The sequence below is a fragment of the Opisthocomus hoazin genome, chromosome 1 (assembly GCF_030867145.1).
Source record: "Opisthocomus hoazin isolate bOpiHoa1 chromosome 1, bOpiHoa1.hap1, whole genome shotgun sequence".
Taxonomy (NCBI): Eukaryota; Metazoa; Chordata; class Aves; order Opisthocomiformes; family Opisthocomidae; genus Opisthocomus; species Opisthocomus hoazin.
In genome coordinates this window covers 18,536,406-18,552,154 of record NC_134414.1, presented here as the reverse complement: position 1 = coordinate 18,552,154, position 15,749 = coordinate 18,536,406, and the positions used below count along the sequence as shown (strand labels likewise).

The 15,749-nt window shown below is 37.8% G+C and overlaps 1 protein-coding gene across 1 annotated transcript in view; it reads right to left on the bottom strand.

Annotated features, from left to right (window-relative positions):
• The window catches only part of CEP126 (centrosomal protein 126), a 43,793-nt gene that overhangs the window by 10,872 nt on the left and 17,172 nt on the right, over positions 1-15,749 (bottom strand). The window contains exons 5-6 of the mRNA XM_075428174.1: positions 14,127-14,325; positions 784-2,896 (exon numbers count right to left, since the gene is read on the bottom strand). Of these exons, the coding sequence (XP_075284289.1) occupies positions 784-2,896; positions 14,127-14,325 (2,312 nt within the window). The remainder of the gene's footprint in view (positions 1-783; positions 2,897-14,126; positions 14,326-15,749) is intronic.

Genomic DNA, 15,749 nt, shown 5'->3' with positions numbered 1-15,749 from the left:
CATCAGTGCCCAAGGCACAGAATATAGCTAGGCTGCAGGGGAGAAATAAGGCAAATCAAAAAACATGAAACATATTTTGAAATATAAAAACCAGGAGATTAAAATATATTGTCCAAAAATTTCTTACGCATCTTTCCTCTATCTTACCAATCAGTCTCTGCATCATCTTGTACACAGGGTTAATTTTTAATAAAATGCAGGGTTGGTCCTAAATCTTAAAATTCTTTATAAATCAGACATTTTGCAGCACAGCAAAATTTGTCCAGTAGAAGCTATTTATTTTGAAATTTAATATTTTTTTGAGCATTAATTATATTACTGGGACTAAAACTTAATAATTTTATACATTCACAGTGTCAGCATTTTAAAAAACACGGTAGATCTACATTTCTTTCACACTCAGGTGGCAATGACTGTTGGACAACAAGCTATGACTCCCAGTTACCTTGTAAAACTTGCTCACATAAACTTAGACACTTCCTCCTATATAATTATTTTGACCACCTGCCACATCTGCTTATTAATCAGGAATATAACATCAGGGAAAAGACTTCATTTTCATTTAATATTATATTATATTATGGGGATCAACACTTGAGAGGCCTCTGGGTACCACTAGAATAGAAATGACAATGACAAATGGTGAAAACCTGTTGAAACTGGCGGTATTGTGCGAATGGATGAAAGGCTGGATGTTTTAACTGAAAACAAATTTGTGATGTAATTGAAAAAGACTTTCTCCTGAATGTCCCCCCAACCCAAACCCAGAAACATGACTCTTACCAGTACCAGAGTCTTTTGGAGCGCAGGAAGTGTGAGCTGCTTGCCACGAGGTCCTTGTTTTCCCAGCTGTTGGGATACGATGGAGATGTAATCCATTTTCTGCATCAGCAGGTCTTCTTTCAGTGCAGGTTACTGAATGACCTTGACAGGCACTTGTCTGAACACTCTTTACAGAAGTATTTTTTGCCCAGGGTTCATATTTGGCCGTGCTGCAGCCAGGTGTAGGTATTGCAGCGGCCCAGTCCGAATGACAAGTAATACTCCCGCTGTTTTCTGTGACCCCACCTGCTAACAAAACATGCCTTTCATTTAAATCCTTCCTGCTTGCAGCGGTAGCTTGAAGACTTGAAGGCAGCTGTGGCTGACACCCAGGGATGGCTGCATTCTCACCATTGCTGTTTCCTGGCAGATGTGCGGATGCTGGGTGAGGTGCTAGCAATTTTGCCGGAGCTTTTAGAGCTCTGTTTGCTTCAGCAGCCGACTGCAGTGGGATTATGGTGCCTGTTCTCTTCTTGGGCATAACACTTGGCTGGGCTCTTACAGAGCTTGGTGGTCTTGTTATTTTTGCCTTATACTTGAATTGACTAACTTCATTAATTTTAGAATTATTACTGCATACTGGGAGTTTACTTTCTTCATCTCTTGATACCATCCAAGCTTTTTTAGCAGAAAAGGATCCAGTAGACATAAATGTATTCAGAGATGTGCATTCTTTATTTGATTCTTCTGTATTAACATTTGGTTTTGATAGACGAGAGTTTTTCTGATGACTTTTCATGAACACGGGGTTTGAAGGTTGAGCAACACTACTTAAATTAGTCTTAGGAGTATTATTTGTACTTTGAACATATTGCAGCTGTGCAGGAGATATTTCACTGGTGTTTTTTTCATAGCATTTTTCATTATTTTCCATTATTACCCGGTTAATTTGATCACACCATCTTAGCTTTCTACTGTATTTTTCATTGTCTGCACTTTTCATTTTTACTTTTCCCAGTTCTAAACTGTCTCTGATAGAAGACACGGGTCGAGTTCCAAAACTGGTCTCATGGTTCATAACCACAGGTTTGAAATGACTGGGTCCATATTTAGATTCCTTCTTCAAGATACTTGTGAATAATCTTGCTCTTTTACTTTCAAGAATATTGTTTTTCAGGGTTTTGTGCTGTGCAGGAGGGCCAGACCTTAACTCCATATCAGACACCAGTGGTATAATTTCTACCATATTTACCTCTTCTTCCTGTTTGTTATTCTGTTTAACATCGCACAGAACTGGGACTTTTGCTATGTCCTGAAATAAAGATGGTCCTGGATTAATGTCATCAATACATTTAGTATTTTCTTTTTTTTCAGTCATTTTTCCTGAGGTATTTTTAAAAAACTCTGTACTGATGTTTTTGTCCTTTGGTAATGCATCAGCTGTGCTGGGAATGCCAGTGGAACACCCCTGATTAGGAAATAAGACTATAGATGTTGCAATAGGTTGACTGGAGGTTTGCACAGATACAGTCCGTTTTTGTGGGGTCATTTGAAAACTCTGATCTTGCATCAGATCTTGAACTCTTTCTTCTGGAACAGAGGCAGGGCTGGCCCCGGCTTTGCTAGGATTGAAAACAGGATGACCAGAGGCTAATGTGCTAGCCGTTCCAGAGGATGGCTTGCTTCTTTCTTCTTTTATATTTTGCGGAAAACTAAATGCATTACTTACAGAGCTTTCTTGCTCACCAGAGGCAGAGAACTCTGCAGGTTTTTTTCCAAATCTGTGAGAAGCAGATGATTCCTCTTCTGAACTGTTTACATGGTCAGCGGGAGTTAGAACATTATGTTTAGCTAAAAGATCATGAACAGGTAAGTTGTGGTGGTTTTGCAAATCTACATTTCTCAGACAATTATTTAGATGCATATTTTTAGAAGAAGTACTTTGAGCTCTACAAAGCAAGCCATTATTCCTAGTCTGTGATTTTTCTTGACTGTACAGGGCACAGTCACACTGTGCAGTCAAAGATGATTCACTCGGCATTGTGTAATTTCCATTTTGTTCTCCAGTCTCAAGACTGTCAGGGCTTGACAAGCTTTCTGAATCATCTGTTTTCTTGACTTCTTGATGAAAATTCTGAAACACAGGCACAAAACCAGACTGTTACACTTACTAGAAATCGTTTTTCACTTATATTAATTTTTCATTAATGAGAGCTTAGGCTAAAATACAATCAATATTGAGCTTGGTGTTTTTCCAGCTTGGGGTCATAGCACCACGAGTGTTTCCATCAAGTCAAAATTTACCTGTGGTCAACTGCAAAAGAAAATGATGTGGCTTGAGCATGAAATTCAGAGGAAACAGCTGCAACAAATTTAATCGTGAATTTTATATCAATTCTACAATATCAAAAAAAGGAACATGATTTCTCTAAACAACACTACTGTTTCCAGATTGCCCTATAGCACAGGATGGTTTTTGTACTCTAGCATGAAAGGAAGTTTACAAAATGAAAGAGAATCCATAAAAATGCAGATTTCATAGTGGACCTGCCCCAAACTGGCGTTTTTCAATAATACTAGACTGAATATGTTTATTTTCATACAAACTGCCACAAATGATGAAGATTTAAACCTTCTTATGGCAAACACAGAAAACATCTCTCAGCTATCATAAGCACAGTGATTAATACCTCTCACCAGCGAAAGGCCCTCTTCTTTCAGAAAGAAGAAAGTATCACCTGATCTGTGGGGACAGATCAGATCTAAAGGCATCTGGGAGTCCCACCTAATCCCTCAACTTCTTCCTTGAACCTTAATGTAGTGATGAGTAAGAGCAACTGGCACCAATCGAATCACCATTGGGACACCTCTGTGTATTTACTACACAAGCATTTTCGGCACTATTACTTCTCCGTCCAAACACCAAGATGCCTGACATGGCTGAAAATACATACTTTTTTAAGTACAAGATTTCAAAATACATATAAAGGAAAACAAGCATACCGAGTATTTTCACAATATCTTGTACACTCTCTGCTGTTGAGTTCACTTCCACACAACTCAGCAGCTAAGTGATTTTAAACCATATGTTGGACAAAATTGGCATGAAAAACTAAGAGAAGCTGCATTAGATATGCAATCCTTTGCAACTAAGATTTTTTTTTCATTAGTGACTTTAAATGGAAAATGTTTCAAGTAGCAAAATCTGTTAACCTAGATGATTATCTATCCCCTGGCAATTACAATAGAATTAACATTTTGAAAACTTATCAAAGAATGCATAAAATTAATTTGTGATTAAGAACATATGTTTGTAGTAAACCTTTATTTTTACTCTAATAAAATTGTTATACCATAATATTGCATAGTTTATAGCTGTACAAATATTTTAAATTGCAGAATAAAAAGCTTAGTGAGTCCTGAAAGACTTTTTATGATTGAATTTTATCTTGCACTAAACGTTCAGAGGTTGGTGCAGTCTTCCATTATAGTTATGAGCTGAGATAAAGAAACTGAATAGAAGAACAAAGAATCAAGTGTAGGGAAAGATCCCTTTAGGGAACATTTTCAAACTAAAGCTGTACAAACTGGTGTCTTTCTAATAGAAAAAAAAATAATTCTTTGTTAGTTATTTATTAACCTTTATGTTTGGCTAAATTATATTGTTAACCTCTGCTTGAACTTCACCAAACAAGAAAAAGGCACAGGCTCAAGAGTTTTCTGTATCAGGCCAAATTTAAGAAATAACTTTGACATTTTCAGATAGGAAAAAAACAGTATAAAGATATTACAGGTGTCAGGCTTACTTCTTGTCCAATCTGGAAACATCATCTGTGTCACTAAAAGTGTTTCTAAAACGACAAAGTTAAATAGAGGAAAAATTCTATATGGATTGATTTTAAAAAACCTGTTCCAATAGCAGGATAGCTTAAACTGCTAAATCTGCAGGGTGCAAGAAAAGTTGCAACTTTTCAACATTCTGATAAAAAAATTTCCACGCAGTTGTGCTCCAGAGGTTGAAAATAGACTTGATCCTGCATTCTAGAAAATTTACTCTCCTTGTAAAACAAAAACTCACGGGAAGACAAAATCTCAGTTGATGCAACCTCCAGAAGTAAGTTAGGAACTAAAGAATAAAGAAGGATTCCTCACTCAAAGTTGTACTCGCTTTTACTTAGTTCATGCAAATTTAGTTCATTTACATTTATTTTGTTGCATCACAAAATTTTGTAATTTCACACATTAAAGATGCTTATCATTCTCCTTTCAATATTTACACATTTTGTTTCCCTTTCCAGCCTTCTATGTAATGAAAGTGAATGTCACATTTTCTTGTAAAAATGCATAGCTGGAACTACTTATGCAGCCCTCAAAAGGCATTCAACAATTATTCATTCTTTTTCAGTGGTCCATAGCGACCGGGGAATAAACCTGGAAATCCCAATGATTTAATCTGATTTAATCTGTGAGAATATTATAGGATGACAAAGAAACAAAAATATTCATAGAGCATACTACCTTTTTATTTTCTGGGTTTGCATATTGTTTCTGTTATATAAGTACAATTTATTGTATTGCCTGTTGCCTGCATTATCTTATGACCTAATGCATGAACTCTAACCCAGCCACTCCACATACTTGCTGTTCTAGGAAAGCGAACACTTACAAAGAGTTAAAGAGGTCACTTGTATGTCTTAAGGCTTAGAACAGCTGTGTCAAGCAATTTCATTTCAGTAAAGCACTAAACAAAAGAGAAAACATGAGCCTAAGAAATTTTCATGAGGCCAATGAAATCACAACGTGGCAACAAGTAAAATTTCAAGAGAGCCTGACAAGTGAATTTTCTGCCAAAGGACTCTGTCGGAACGCTGTTACCCTGAAGCGCTGCTATCTGTGTATTTGATGTTTTCTGCAAGAGGAATGCTGATGGTTCACAGTTCCAGGAGGTGAATGAGGACACTCTTCTGAAGATAAGTGCTGGAAAAATGCTACCACTCCGAGAACCCAGGCCCCTCACCTCTCGCACTACTTGCTATTTTTGATAATTTCAACTGGTTTATTTACAGCAGCTCTTCGTGTGGAGATGCAATGCTATACTTCAATTTCATTGTAAGAGACGCCAATGTTCATGCAGATACAAAGCTAACTATCGCAGCCAGTGAGGTATCTAAACCCATTTACATGTTTTGAGTTTACCAACTATGGAATGGGAAAGTCCATTAGAAAATTAATTAATAATCTCTTTTCTACGCAAGTTGGGAAAACATAATGTATGTGGCACTACACAATACTGATTTCACAGAAGATTTGGGCAGACCCAAGAAAGCAAATGCCACTGAGGCAGGATTTTGGTGCTTATGTGACACAACACATCCACTATACTGTGCCAAACCCATCAAAGAAGTTATGGATCTGTAGGATGACCAGAGAAAAGCTTCCTGCCAACACCCCTGTCTTTCCTAGGCTAACTCCTAGGTGCTTAATTTGCCCCCAAGCTATCTAGGATACAGCAACTAGCTATCTATGAACCTGAGCATTTAAAAGGACCTGATTTACCTGTTTGGAGAATCACCACAGGATGCTAGAAATGCAGATTCAAACTCCTTGGGATAAAAGGACTCAAGTCTCCAATTTTGTAGGTGCTCAGGCACTACAGTACGCCGTACTGTACTGAAGGATTTTTAAAGAAAAGCGATCTGAACACTGAATGTCAGGGTTTCAAGTTCTGACTTCCAGTTTTAATGAAGTCCCCAGGCAAATGCACATAACTGTGTAGGAAACAGGTTTTCAGCTAAACGTTTCTCTGTGTTGCTTTTAATTAATTTAGCATCTCAGCACTCAGAGTGCTGCTTCTCAGGATCCCCGGTCCAGGTGCCTCACTCCCTCACAAACTCACCTAGTCATTTAGCTCCAGAAGTGGAATTCATAATGCTAATCTTTAAATACTACTAGAATTATTAAATGATTAAATGTTCAGGCACTGAACACCACAATGCATTAGTCCCTTTTTTGTTTCTGACCCATTAATAAATTTATTCTGAGCAGGCACCATCTACCATGCAAATTTAAGAGATGGGGTCATGCAAAAACAGTACAGGACTCCATAATTCAAAACCATCATAAGGCCTAGAGACATGGAGAAAAATTTGGCATGCATATGCAGTATTAATTCTAGAAGTTCTTAACTGCTTAACTAATAATCATTTTAATGTTATATATAAAATGCAATGAATGAATTTAATGAGCAAATTCATAATTATTTACAATCTATGTTATAGTCAATGTAATTTTGATTATCCGAAAAAAGGAGAATGGAGATCAACAAAACTCATCCATTTTTGCTTCTTTGGAATTTGCAGGTTGTAGGAGAAATTATGTTTTTAAAATACTTCATAGATGAAGCTATTTCTAGACAATACTTCAGAGACAGAAATGAGAGGGAAACAATTCTAGATATTTTTTCCATTTTATAGCAAAGAAGTGATCCTCTCTCACGGATGCTTTAGGTCTTAGTGATGAGATTCAAAGCCTTGGAATTATCCTTTTCAGAAAAGATTTCCAACAAAGTCTGATTTATGGGGAAAGAGGAGAAGAATAACTGATGGAGGAAAGTATTTCTTCATCTTCTAGTAAGCTCAGAATCTGTCTTCCTGGTTTATTCTTATTCACAAATACACAAATAAGGCAAAGCATTAGGGTTGACACATTTGAACGAAATGGAGCTGAGGCATCAGACAAAAAATATTAATACCATTTGACCAGTATCCACCTCCCAAAAGACCCACAGCCATAGAGTGTGTGCATATAATTTTTAAAATAATCCCTAGTTCAGATGAGGGACTATCCTACCAGATCTCTTTGGTTTGCTAAAAAATTAATATCCTTTTTTGCAGTCTATAAAAAGCAATACTATTAGCAATGTAAATAAATTGCAAAGATGGAGCAGTTTTTAACATGTTTCTCCTGTATCTTGTGCACTGCACAGCAGCAACCAAGGCAGAAGGTGGATTTATGTTAGGAAATCCTAAAGGTCAGATACAGAAATACTTTTAGAATCATAGAGTATCCTGAATTGGAAGGGACCCACAAGGATCATTGAGTCCAAGGCCTGAATCCACAAAGGGGAACCTAAAAGTTAAACCATACACCTAAGAGCATTTTCTAGTATTATGTATTTATACCTCTCCAGAAATAAGTTTATCTAATGAGACAGTTTCATGTAATTGCCAACATTCACTTCATGCTTCATGAACCTAACCACTTGTCTTGAAAAAAATATTTAGTGACTGTTACATGTTACCTGTATTACAAATTCCATTTTTTTGATTAGGTATTTTTCAAGACATACATTCCTTTTAAGAACTTTACAGACATGATTTATAAGAACATGCACAAGATTTCAGCATCTACCTTCCCCCTAAACAGACTACTGAATTTAAAGGCTGACTGTTTTTTTCCTTGCCACTCTTTGAAACAGCACCATTCTTTCAGTTGTTTGTTACAAGATCTTTCAGTCTCCTGGGTCCCAGTCATTCTCTGCTTATTCCTGTCTTCTGAATTCTGGGTGTTTGGTTTAATGCTTTATTTCCCAGTTGGTGAGCCATACTTCCTCATGGAGATATGCCAGTATCGGGCATAAAATGCACAGCAAAGCTCAAGCTACTAAATACCACAGAAGTGCTGCTGCGGGTTTATAATAATTAATATTTAAAAAAAAATTGGAAGAATTGATTAGGTTTCTGTGTACCCAGGCCTATTAGGACAGAAATAAAACACTGGAAGAAAAAAGTAGTTAAATTCTGTTCTGCTTTCCACTTCACAAAAGGTTCATCTCTAAAAAAAAAACACAACACAATCTACAGCTGTGTCATCTTCAAAGAGGTAGAATCACTCTGGACAGTGACACTTTAATCTTGATGAGAAAGCAACAGACTTCCCAACGTCCCTTTGAGACATTAGTATATACTACCTCTGACAATACTAACTTATCGTAATGTAATACAGCATCCTGACAGACCAGGATGAACAAAGTTTTGCATCTTCCACTCCCTTCCTGTAAGCAAACATTTTATTGTTACCAAAACTGCAGTAAACTAAAGATCAGATACTGATATTTTTCCCTCTGTTCCTCTCCTTTAACTACATTTATGAACAATTTATTTTGTTCCAGTAAAACAAATCACTTAAAAATAGCTATGAAGTATCGTAGAAATAATTTGGTGCATAGCTACATGTAAATATTTCATGGATACATATATATATATATGTATATGAATGTAAAACCAAAAATAGAGTCATGTTAATATGTACGGCCATTCTTATGAAAAAGAATGTGCTTGTAAAGGAGGAGCAGGTATATATTAGACGATGGTTCTCCGTTTCCCTGTTTCTGTGGTTTGTGAGCTATGCTGAACGTATAACACTCCTAACATGTCCACAAGCAAAGTCTTATTAATGTATTAACCCACCTGCGAAACAAACTATTTTGTACTGAAAATACTGTTTCAGCTTCAATCTTATACTATCACCTGTTTAAGCAGGGCTTTGAATTGAGGCAAGACACTCTTCAGATGACTGAACATCCAGGTTGCCAGATATGAAAATTGTAATGCCATTTTATGCAGCACAGGCTTAGAATAAACCACCGTTTACATAAAAAAACTCATACGCTTGAGGAATACAGAATCAAAACAAGTTTGAGTATTTTGGTAAAATAATTTAGTCTGGAGATACATTTCAATTTGCCTTTATAGCAAATGTGAATTTTGGATTAGTAAAATAACGTGGAAGACAGTAGTATGTTGCACTATTGGTTGAACACCAATAAAAACTCACTGTCTCGTCCCCCACTCCCCCTTCCCAATCTTGAAAAAAAGGAAAATGAATAGGGTAATCACTTAATTTTGTCATATAATTTAAGTGATCAACATAAAAGATGTTAACATTCACAGCTATAAGGAAGAAATAGCCAGCATTTCTAGATTTAAGGTGACCATAGAAACCTATTTCAAGTCTTTGAATGGTGTCTTCAAAATCAAACCTGACTTCAGTTCCAATGCCATTTTATCCTAACCCTCACCTTAAGCATCTGTTTCCCCACTGACTAGCCCTGAGCATGCTACAAGTTCTCAACGCTGGGGAGAGGCTGTACATGGGCACTCCTTTTTTCCATGCTGGCCTTGTCTACGCCTCTGCAGTGTCAGACTGATATGATACACCTTGCAGAAGGAACCCTTGTTTAACTCATTCCAGTCATACTACAAATGCACTTGAAAATGAAATCAGTTTTTCCATCAGTTACCTGAAACATCTCCATTTCATAGCCCCAACCCAACCTCAAAAGCACAGGAACACAAACCGCCACCAGTCATCCAGGTCAACTCACTCAGAAAAGCAAGGCTGTGTCCATATCGATGTGTTTGCAGCATCCGCTGCTTTCATTCAGTGGAACAGCACTTAGGAAATATTCTTCAGTATTTCTCAGAAACTGCATTCTATATCTAACGTATACAAACACACAGAGAGTATACTAGGGTACAAAATTCTACTGTATTCAAGATAACACAATAACTTTCTGATCTCATGGTTTGAGTTGCAGTTTCTGAGAAATGATACCTGTGTTCCCATCCCTGTTTCAACAGATATTGAAGCATTTCTTGCCAAGGGGAACAGTATCCATAGAAAGACTGATCCTGTACATCAATGGCTGCACAATATGCTTGGAAAAAAGGAGAGCCGAGGTAGAATTCCTGCTTCAAATCGATCAGAACGGGATTTAAATTTGGATTTCACACATACCACTTGAATAACCTAATTATGGTCATATAAAGGAGGGAAGAGGAAAATGCAATCTCCATGTTGTCATCTATAACTATTTTGTCTGTGAACTAGCTCTTGCTTCCAAGCATTTTTTTTAAAAAGTGAAAAAATAGAGATAAAATGTTATGCCAATCAAACAGTTGGATTCACGCATAACGTACATTTCTGGAAGAGCATAGAAATATTGTACTGACCAAAACAATTGTGTACGGCCACCAAATTAAAGAGGTGGTGAAAAGAAAAAGACAAAAGATATACAAATAATAATGATCTGTGTCCCTGTTGAGAAATGTTAATGGAAATTTTCTAAATTATTCAGTTCAAGGCAGGTTCTGCGAGAAATGGAAAATCTCAACATAAACAGGTAACATTTGGAAAACTGATAAACACTTGAGAGTAATGTCTTTTGGTGAAAAACTTCATGCAGCTTTAGCTAAAGACCGTGCTACCAGTTCCACCCTAAATATTTTATCTATGCCTGCAACAAAACCAGGAAAGGACTGTGAAACAAAACTTTGATTGTGAATGAAGTTAGCAATATTCATTTCTTCAAAATGGAACATACTTATGGACACATAACAAATAATAATTTGATGTACTAGCTCAAACATAACTGTTGCACAAAATAGAACCTACTGCTCTCAATATGTTGCTCTCAATTTGTTGGACTAGATGACCTCTAGGGGTCCCTTCCGACCCAAAACTTTCTATGATTCTATGATAATATTTTAAGCAAAATAATTTCGGAGAATGGTAGAAGGGTCACTGAAAACTTTGACTTACTGTTGAAACCATACAAATTTTTAGGGATGGGAAGCAGGGAACACACCAAATCTGCTGGTAAGGGCCTACACAGAACTTTATAACTCTGTAGGAAAGAGAAGAATTTTAGGAATCTTTATAATCCTGCTGGGCCTATAAAAACAGAAATGAAGACAGGTCAAGGGATCTCGATGGATGGTTAGACTGCAAAGCATGGGCACAGTGAAATACTTCGACATTAGTTTCAGGAAGGCAAGCACTGTTGAAATGGCTTTGGGCAACAGACAGTACAAGACTACTGAAGCCTATTCATGTCAGTCAGTGTTATAAATAGTTATAAATCATATTAGTAAATTATAATAGTATTGTAAATACTATTTCATACCCCAGGAAGTCACATCGCACATGTACACCAGCACAATCCAAGTATTAATCTTTCAAAACTCAGGCCTTAGAACAGTGACAATGGCTTTCTTGACTATTTTTCTAATCCGAGTCCTAAGCATGTAATTTCAAGAAAGAAGGTCCAAATGTTTGAAGTATAAATATTTAAAATTTGAAATTATTTATCAGAGGGAAGAAGCTGAGCAACCCCTAGTGGTAGCAGAAAAATACATTTGGGAAAAAAAAAGCAAAATTTTTTACAGGACCAAAGCATGTTCAAAAATACATTAATATGTAAACACAAACTTCTGCATTATATGCAGTGTCCAAAGCTGATGACAACTTTTAGAAAAAACTAGAAGTGAAAAATCATGCATGACTCACGGCAGTTTTTCCCTAGTATTCTATTAGAATGTGATAATTGTGTTTGATAAAATACACTACAATATAGTCATCTTATAATATATTAAGATGAATCTTTTTATACATTTTTCTGAAATGGATTGCATTTTCTTCCTAATTCTGAGATGTCCCAATGTGACTACTGCCAAATTCAGCATCATCATTTAGGGAGGGATTTGCAAACAGTATACCAATGAAGCACACAACTTTTTTGCATTTTGTTTGAAAGTGGTTATCTAGAACTCAGATTTATCAGCTGTCTTCTATAAATTGCCAATTGCTCTTCCTTCTTTTATGCTTGGAAATAAGACTGAACACTAATCAACAACCTTGACAGTACAAACTGTACTTTCTTCTCCTCAACCTTTTTGAAATTTACTCCAGTAGAGTAAGATTTTCTGTGTTAGCCATCAGCAGGTCAAGATTCTCATGAATACCCATCAGAACAAAGGAGGTACAGAGATGAATGTGCCTGAAAACATCAGGCAGAATATCAGAGAATTCAAAATATATCTGAACTGTATACAGTCTTTGAAAAGTTATCCATACAGATGCATTAAAAAGAAAAGCCCTTGCTCTATTGCCACCCATGACCACAAGCCTCTAGTCATCATCAGGATAAAGGGATGGTGCTTCATAGTGTCAAGGTCATTTCAGACACCGTGAGTCCATATACCAGTAGATAACATTATAAAATAAAAGAATGAGTCCAAAATTATGTCTTGTTTACAAAAAATGTAATATTGGAGACAATGTTTCCAAAATTAAAGACAACACTGACAGACCTGAAAAAAAAAAAAGTGCAGTTATAAGAAATCACTTTGGAGCTCAGTTCTTCTTGATTTGCACTGTCTTTCTAAGGTGACTTTTGAAACTGATTTTGGGCCCAAAAACTAGTTTAGGCAGAAAGTTAATGGGCTTGTTACTGAACACCTGCATCTAGTCCAAACTTCACAAAAAAGGATGTCAAGAGACTTGAATTCAATCCCTAAGAAAATACCACACATGAGAAAAAAGCAAGAAATATTCCGCCCCCCCCAACATTTGACCCACTGTAATTATAATGCTATAGCATTTTGTGCTGAGATGTAGCAATCTGCAAAGGAGAAACCTCATCTTTCCCCAGTTCAAGAAAGATGAGGAGCTACTGGAGAGAGTCCAGCACAGGGCTACGAGGATGGTGAGGGGACTGGAGCATCTCTCCTATGAGGAAAAGCTGAGCGAGCGGGGCTTGTTCAGCCTGAAGAAGAGAAGGCTGCAAGGTGACCTAATATATGCTTATAAATATCTCAGGGGTGGGTGTCAGGAGGATGGGGCCAGACTCTTTTCAGTGGTGCCCAGCGACAGGACAAGGGGCAATGGGCACAAACTGAGGCACAGGAAGTTCCGTCTGAACATGAGGAGGAACTTCTTCCCTCTGAGGGAGATGGAGCACTGGAACAGGCTGCCCAGGGAGGTTGTGGAGTCTCCTTCTCTGGAGATATTCAAGACCCGCCTGGACAAGGTCCTGTGCAGCCTGCTGTAGGTGACCCTGCTTCGGCAGGAGGGTTGGACTAGATGACCCACAGAGGTCCCTTCCAACCCCTACCATTCTGTGATTCTGTGATTCTGTGAACTGAAGTGTGAATTGCAAGCTGCCAATTTAAGTTCGGAGCTAGGACATGATTCCTGTGATAGACTAATGGCTAGCTACTTCAGCGCCAAGAAGTCTGACACACAAATCTTAAATTCACAAGAAAGACAGACAACATGACAGATATCTTTGAGGAATTTGTGAAAATATTCTTACAACACTTTAAAAGATCTTTGATTTCTTACTGAAAAATATGTATAATTTTACTATAAATAATCTATTGGTAAGGCATAGTGCAGTGTGCCCGCAGGTATTGTATACTCAGTAAAGTGTGCTTAACAGACATTTCATTTTCATCACATTCACGAAACATTCTATTACATTTAAGAAGCATCATTTAATGAATCACGTGAAAATATCATACCTCCAAGTTGCTGAGATGCTGTTTTTCAAGGAGTTGCTGTATTTCTTTCATATTTTTCTGGAAGAGAAGTTGGTTACTATCCACGTTTGTTCTGCTGCTCTCTTGTACTGTTTCATCCCAGCCTTCCATTGCTGAAATCTGCTTCTGACGGCAAGAATCGTTTCTAGATGCTGATGAGGATGAAGTGTCATCTGTGGTTCTTGATGCAAGCAAATAACTTATTACTTTGGCTTGTTTCTGCTTGTCAACTGTACACTTTTAGACACGTTCCTTTCCAAAAGCATACTTCATCAATAAATGCCTGGCAAGTGAAGGACAGCTATGCTATATGTAACTACAGCTGGTGCTGTTAGTACTATCCAAAACTGCCCAACACTTCCCATTTCAAACCATCCCTTCTGTTATTTATAGTCAGACTTTTCTGATTGGATTGTTGGGTGACTACCTCAGGCTGAATTAATCTGGAAAATGTCAGCCAGCAGTCTGGTCATTTACAGAAATGCAACACGTTTTTTTTTTTTAAAAAAAAAAAACAAAATGGCCTTTATTTTTCCATAAGGTTGGCTTACATAGGGGATAACTATATACTGATGCTGTCAGATATTCCCTTAGTTCAAACAGCAAGAAGGCTTTGTAGTATCCAGAGAACACAACACTACTGATGATGCATTATGTCAGCAAAGTGGTACATTACATTAAAGAATTTGTATCTGCTACCTGAAAAAAAAAAAATCTTTGGAGTAGCTGGGTGCTGTGGTCAGAGTGAGCTCAAATTAAGACAGAGGAAACCACAGGACTCTACAGGATGAGAATCAGCAAGAACCATGGGGCTGGTTGACACCCAGGAATTAAAGAAGCCAAGAAGCATGTGAAGCCAAACAGCAAGGAAAATGGGCAATCAGAGACTAGGAAGGCAGGGAGTCTGTAACAAGATATGTTCAAGAATAAAAAGCAGACAGAACTGGAACAAGGCTGGGTAAGATCACTAGGAATAGCAACCAAGCTTTGGAAAACAAGAGGCAAGAACTAGGTAGATATCAAGGATGACGAAACCAAGAAACAAGTAGCTTTAACCAGTAAGAAAGATACACATTAAAAAAACCCCAAAATAACCCACACCCCGAAATACACCAGAAAAGAGTCTGGCCCCATGCTCCTGACACCCACCCTTAAGATATCTGTAGGCATTTATAAGGTCCCCTTGCAGACTTCTCTTCTTCAGGCTGAACAAGCCCAGCTCCCTCAGCCTTTCCTCATAGGAGAGATGCTCCAGTCCCCTCATCATCTTTGTAGCCCTCCACTGGACTCTCTCCAGTAGCTCTTCATCTTTCCTGAACTGGGGAGCCCAGAACTGGACAGAGTACTCCAGATCCCCATCTCACTAGGGCAGAGGAGAGGGGGAGGACAACCTCCCTCAACCTGCTGGCCACACTCCTCAATGCACCCCAGGATCCCATTGGCCTTCTTGGCACACTGCTGGCTCATGGTCAACTTGTCGTCCACCAGGACACCCAGGTCCCTCTCCACAGAGCTGCTCTCCAGCAGGTCCACCCCAAGCCTGTACTGATGCATGGGGTTGTTCCTCCCCAGGTGCAGGACCCTGCACTTGCCCTTGTTGAACCT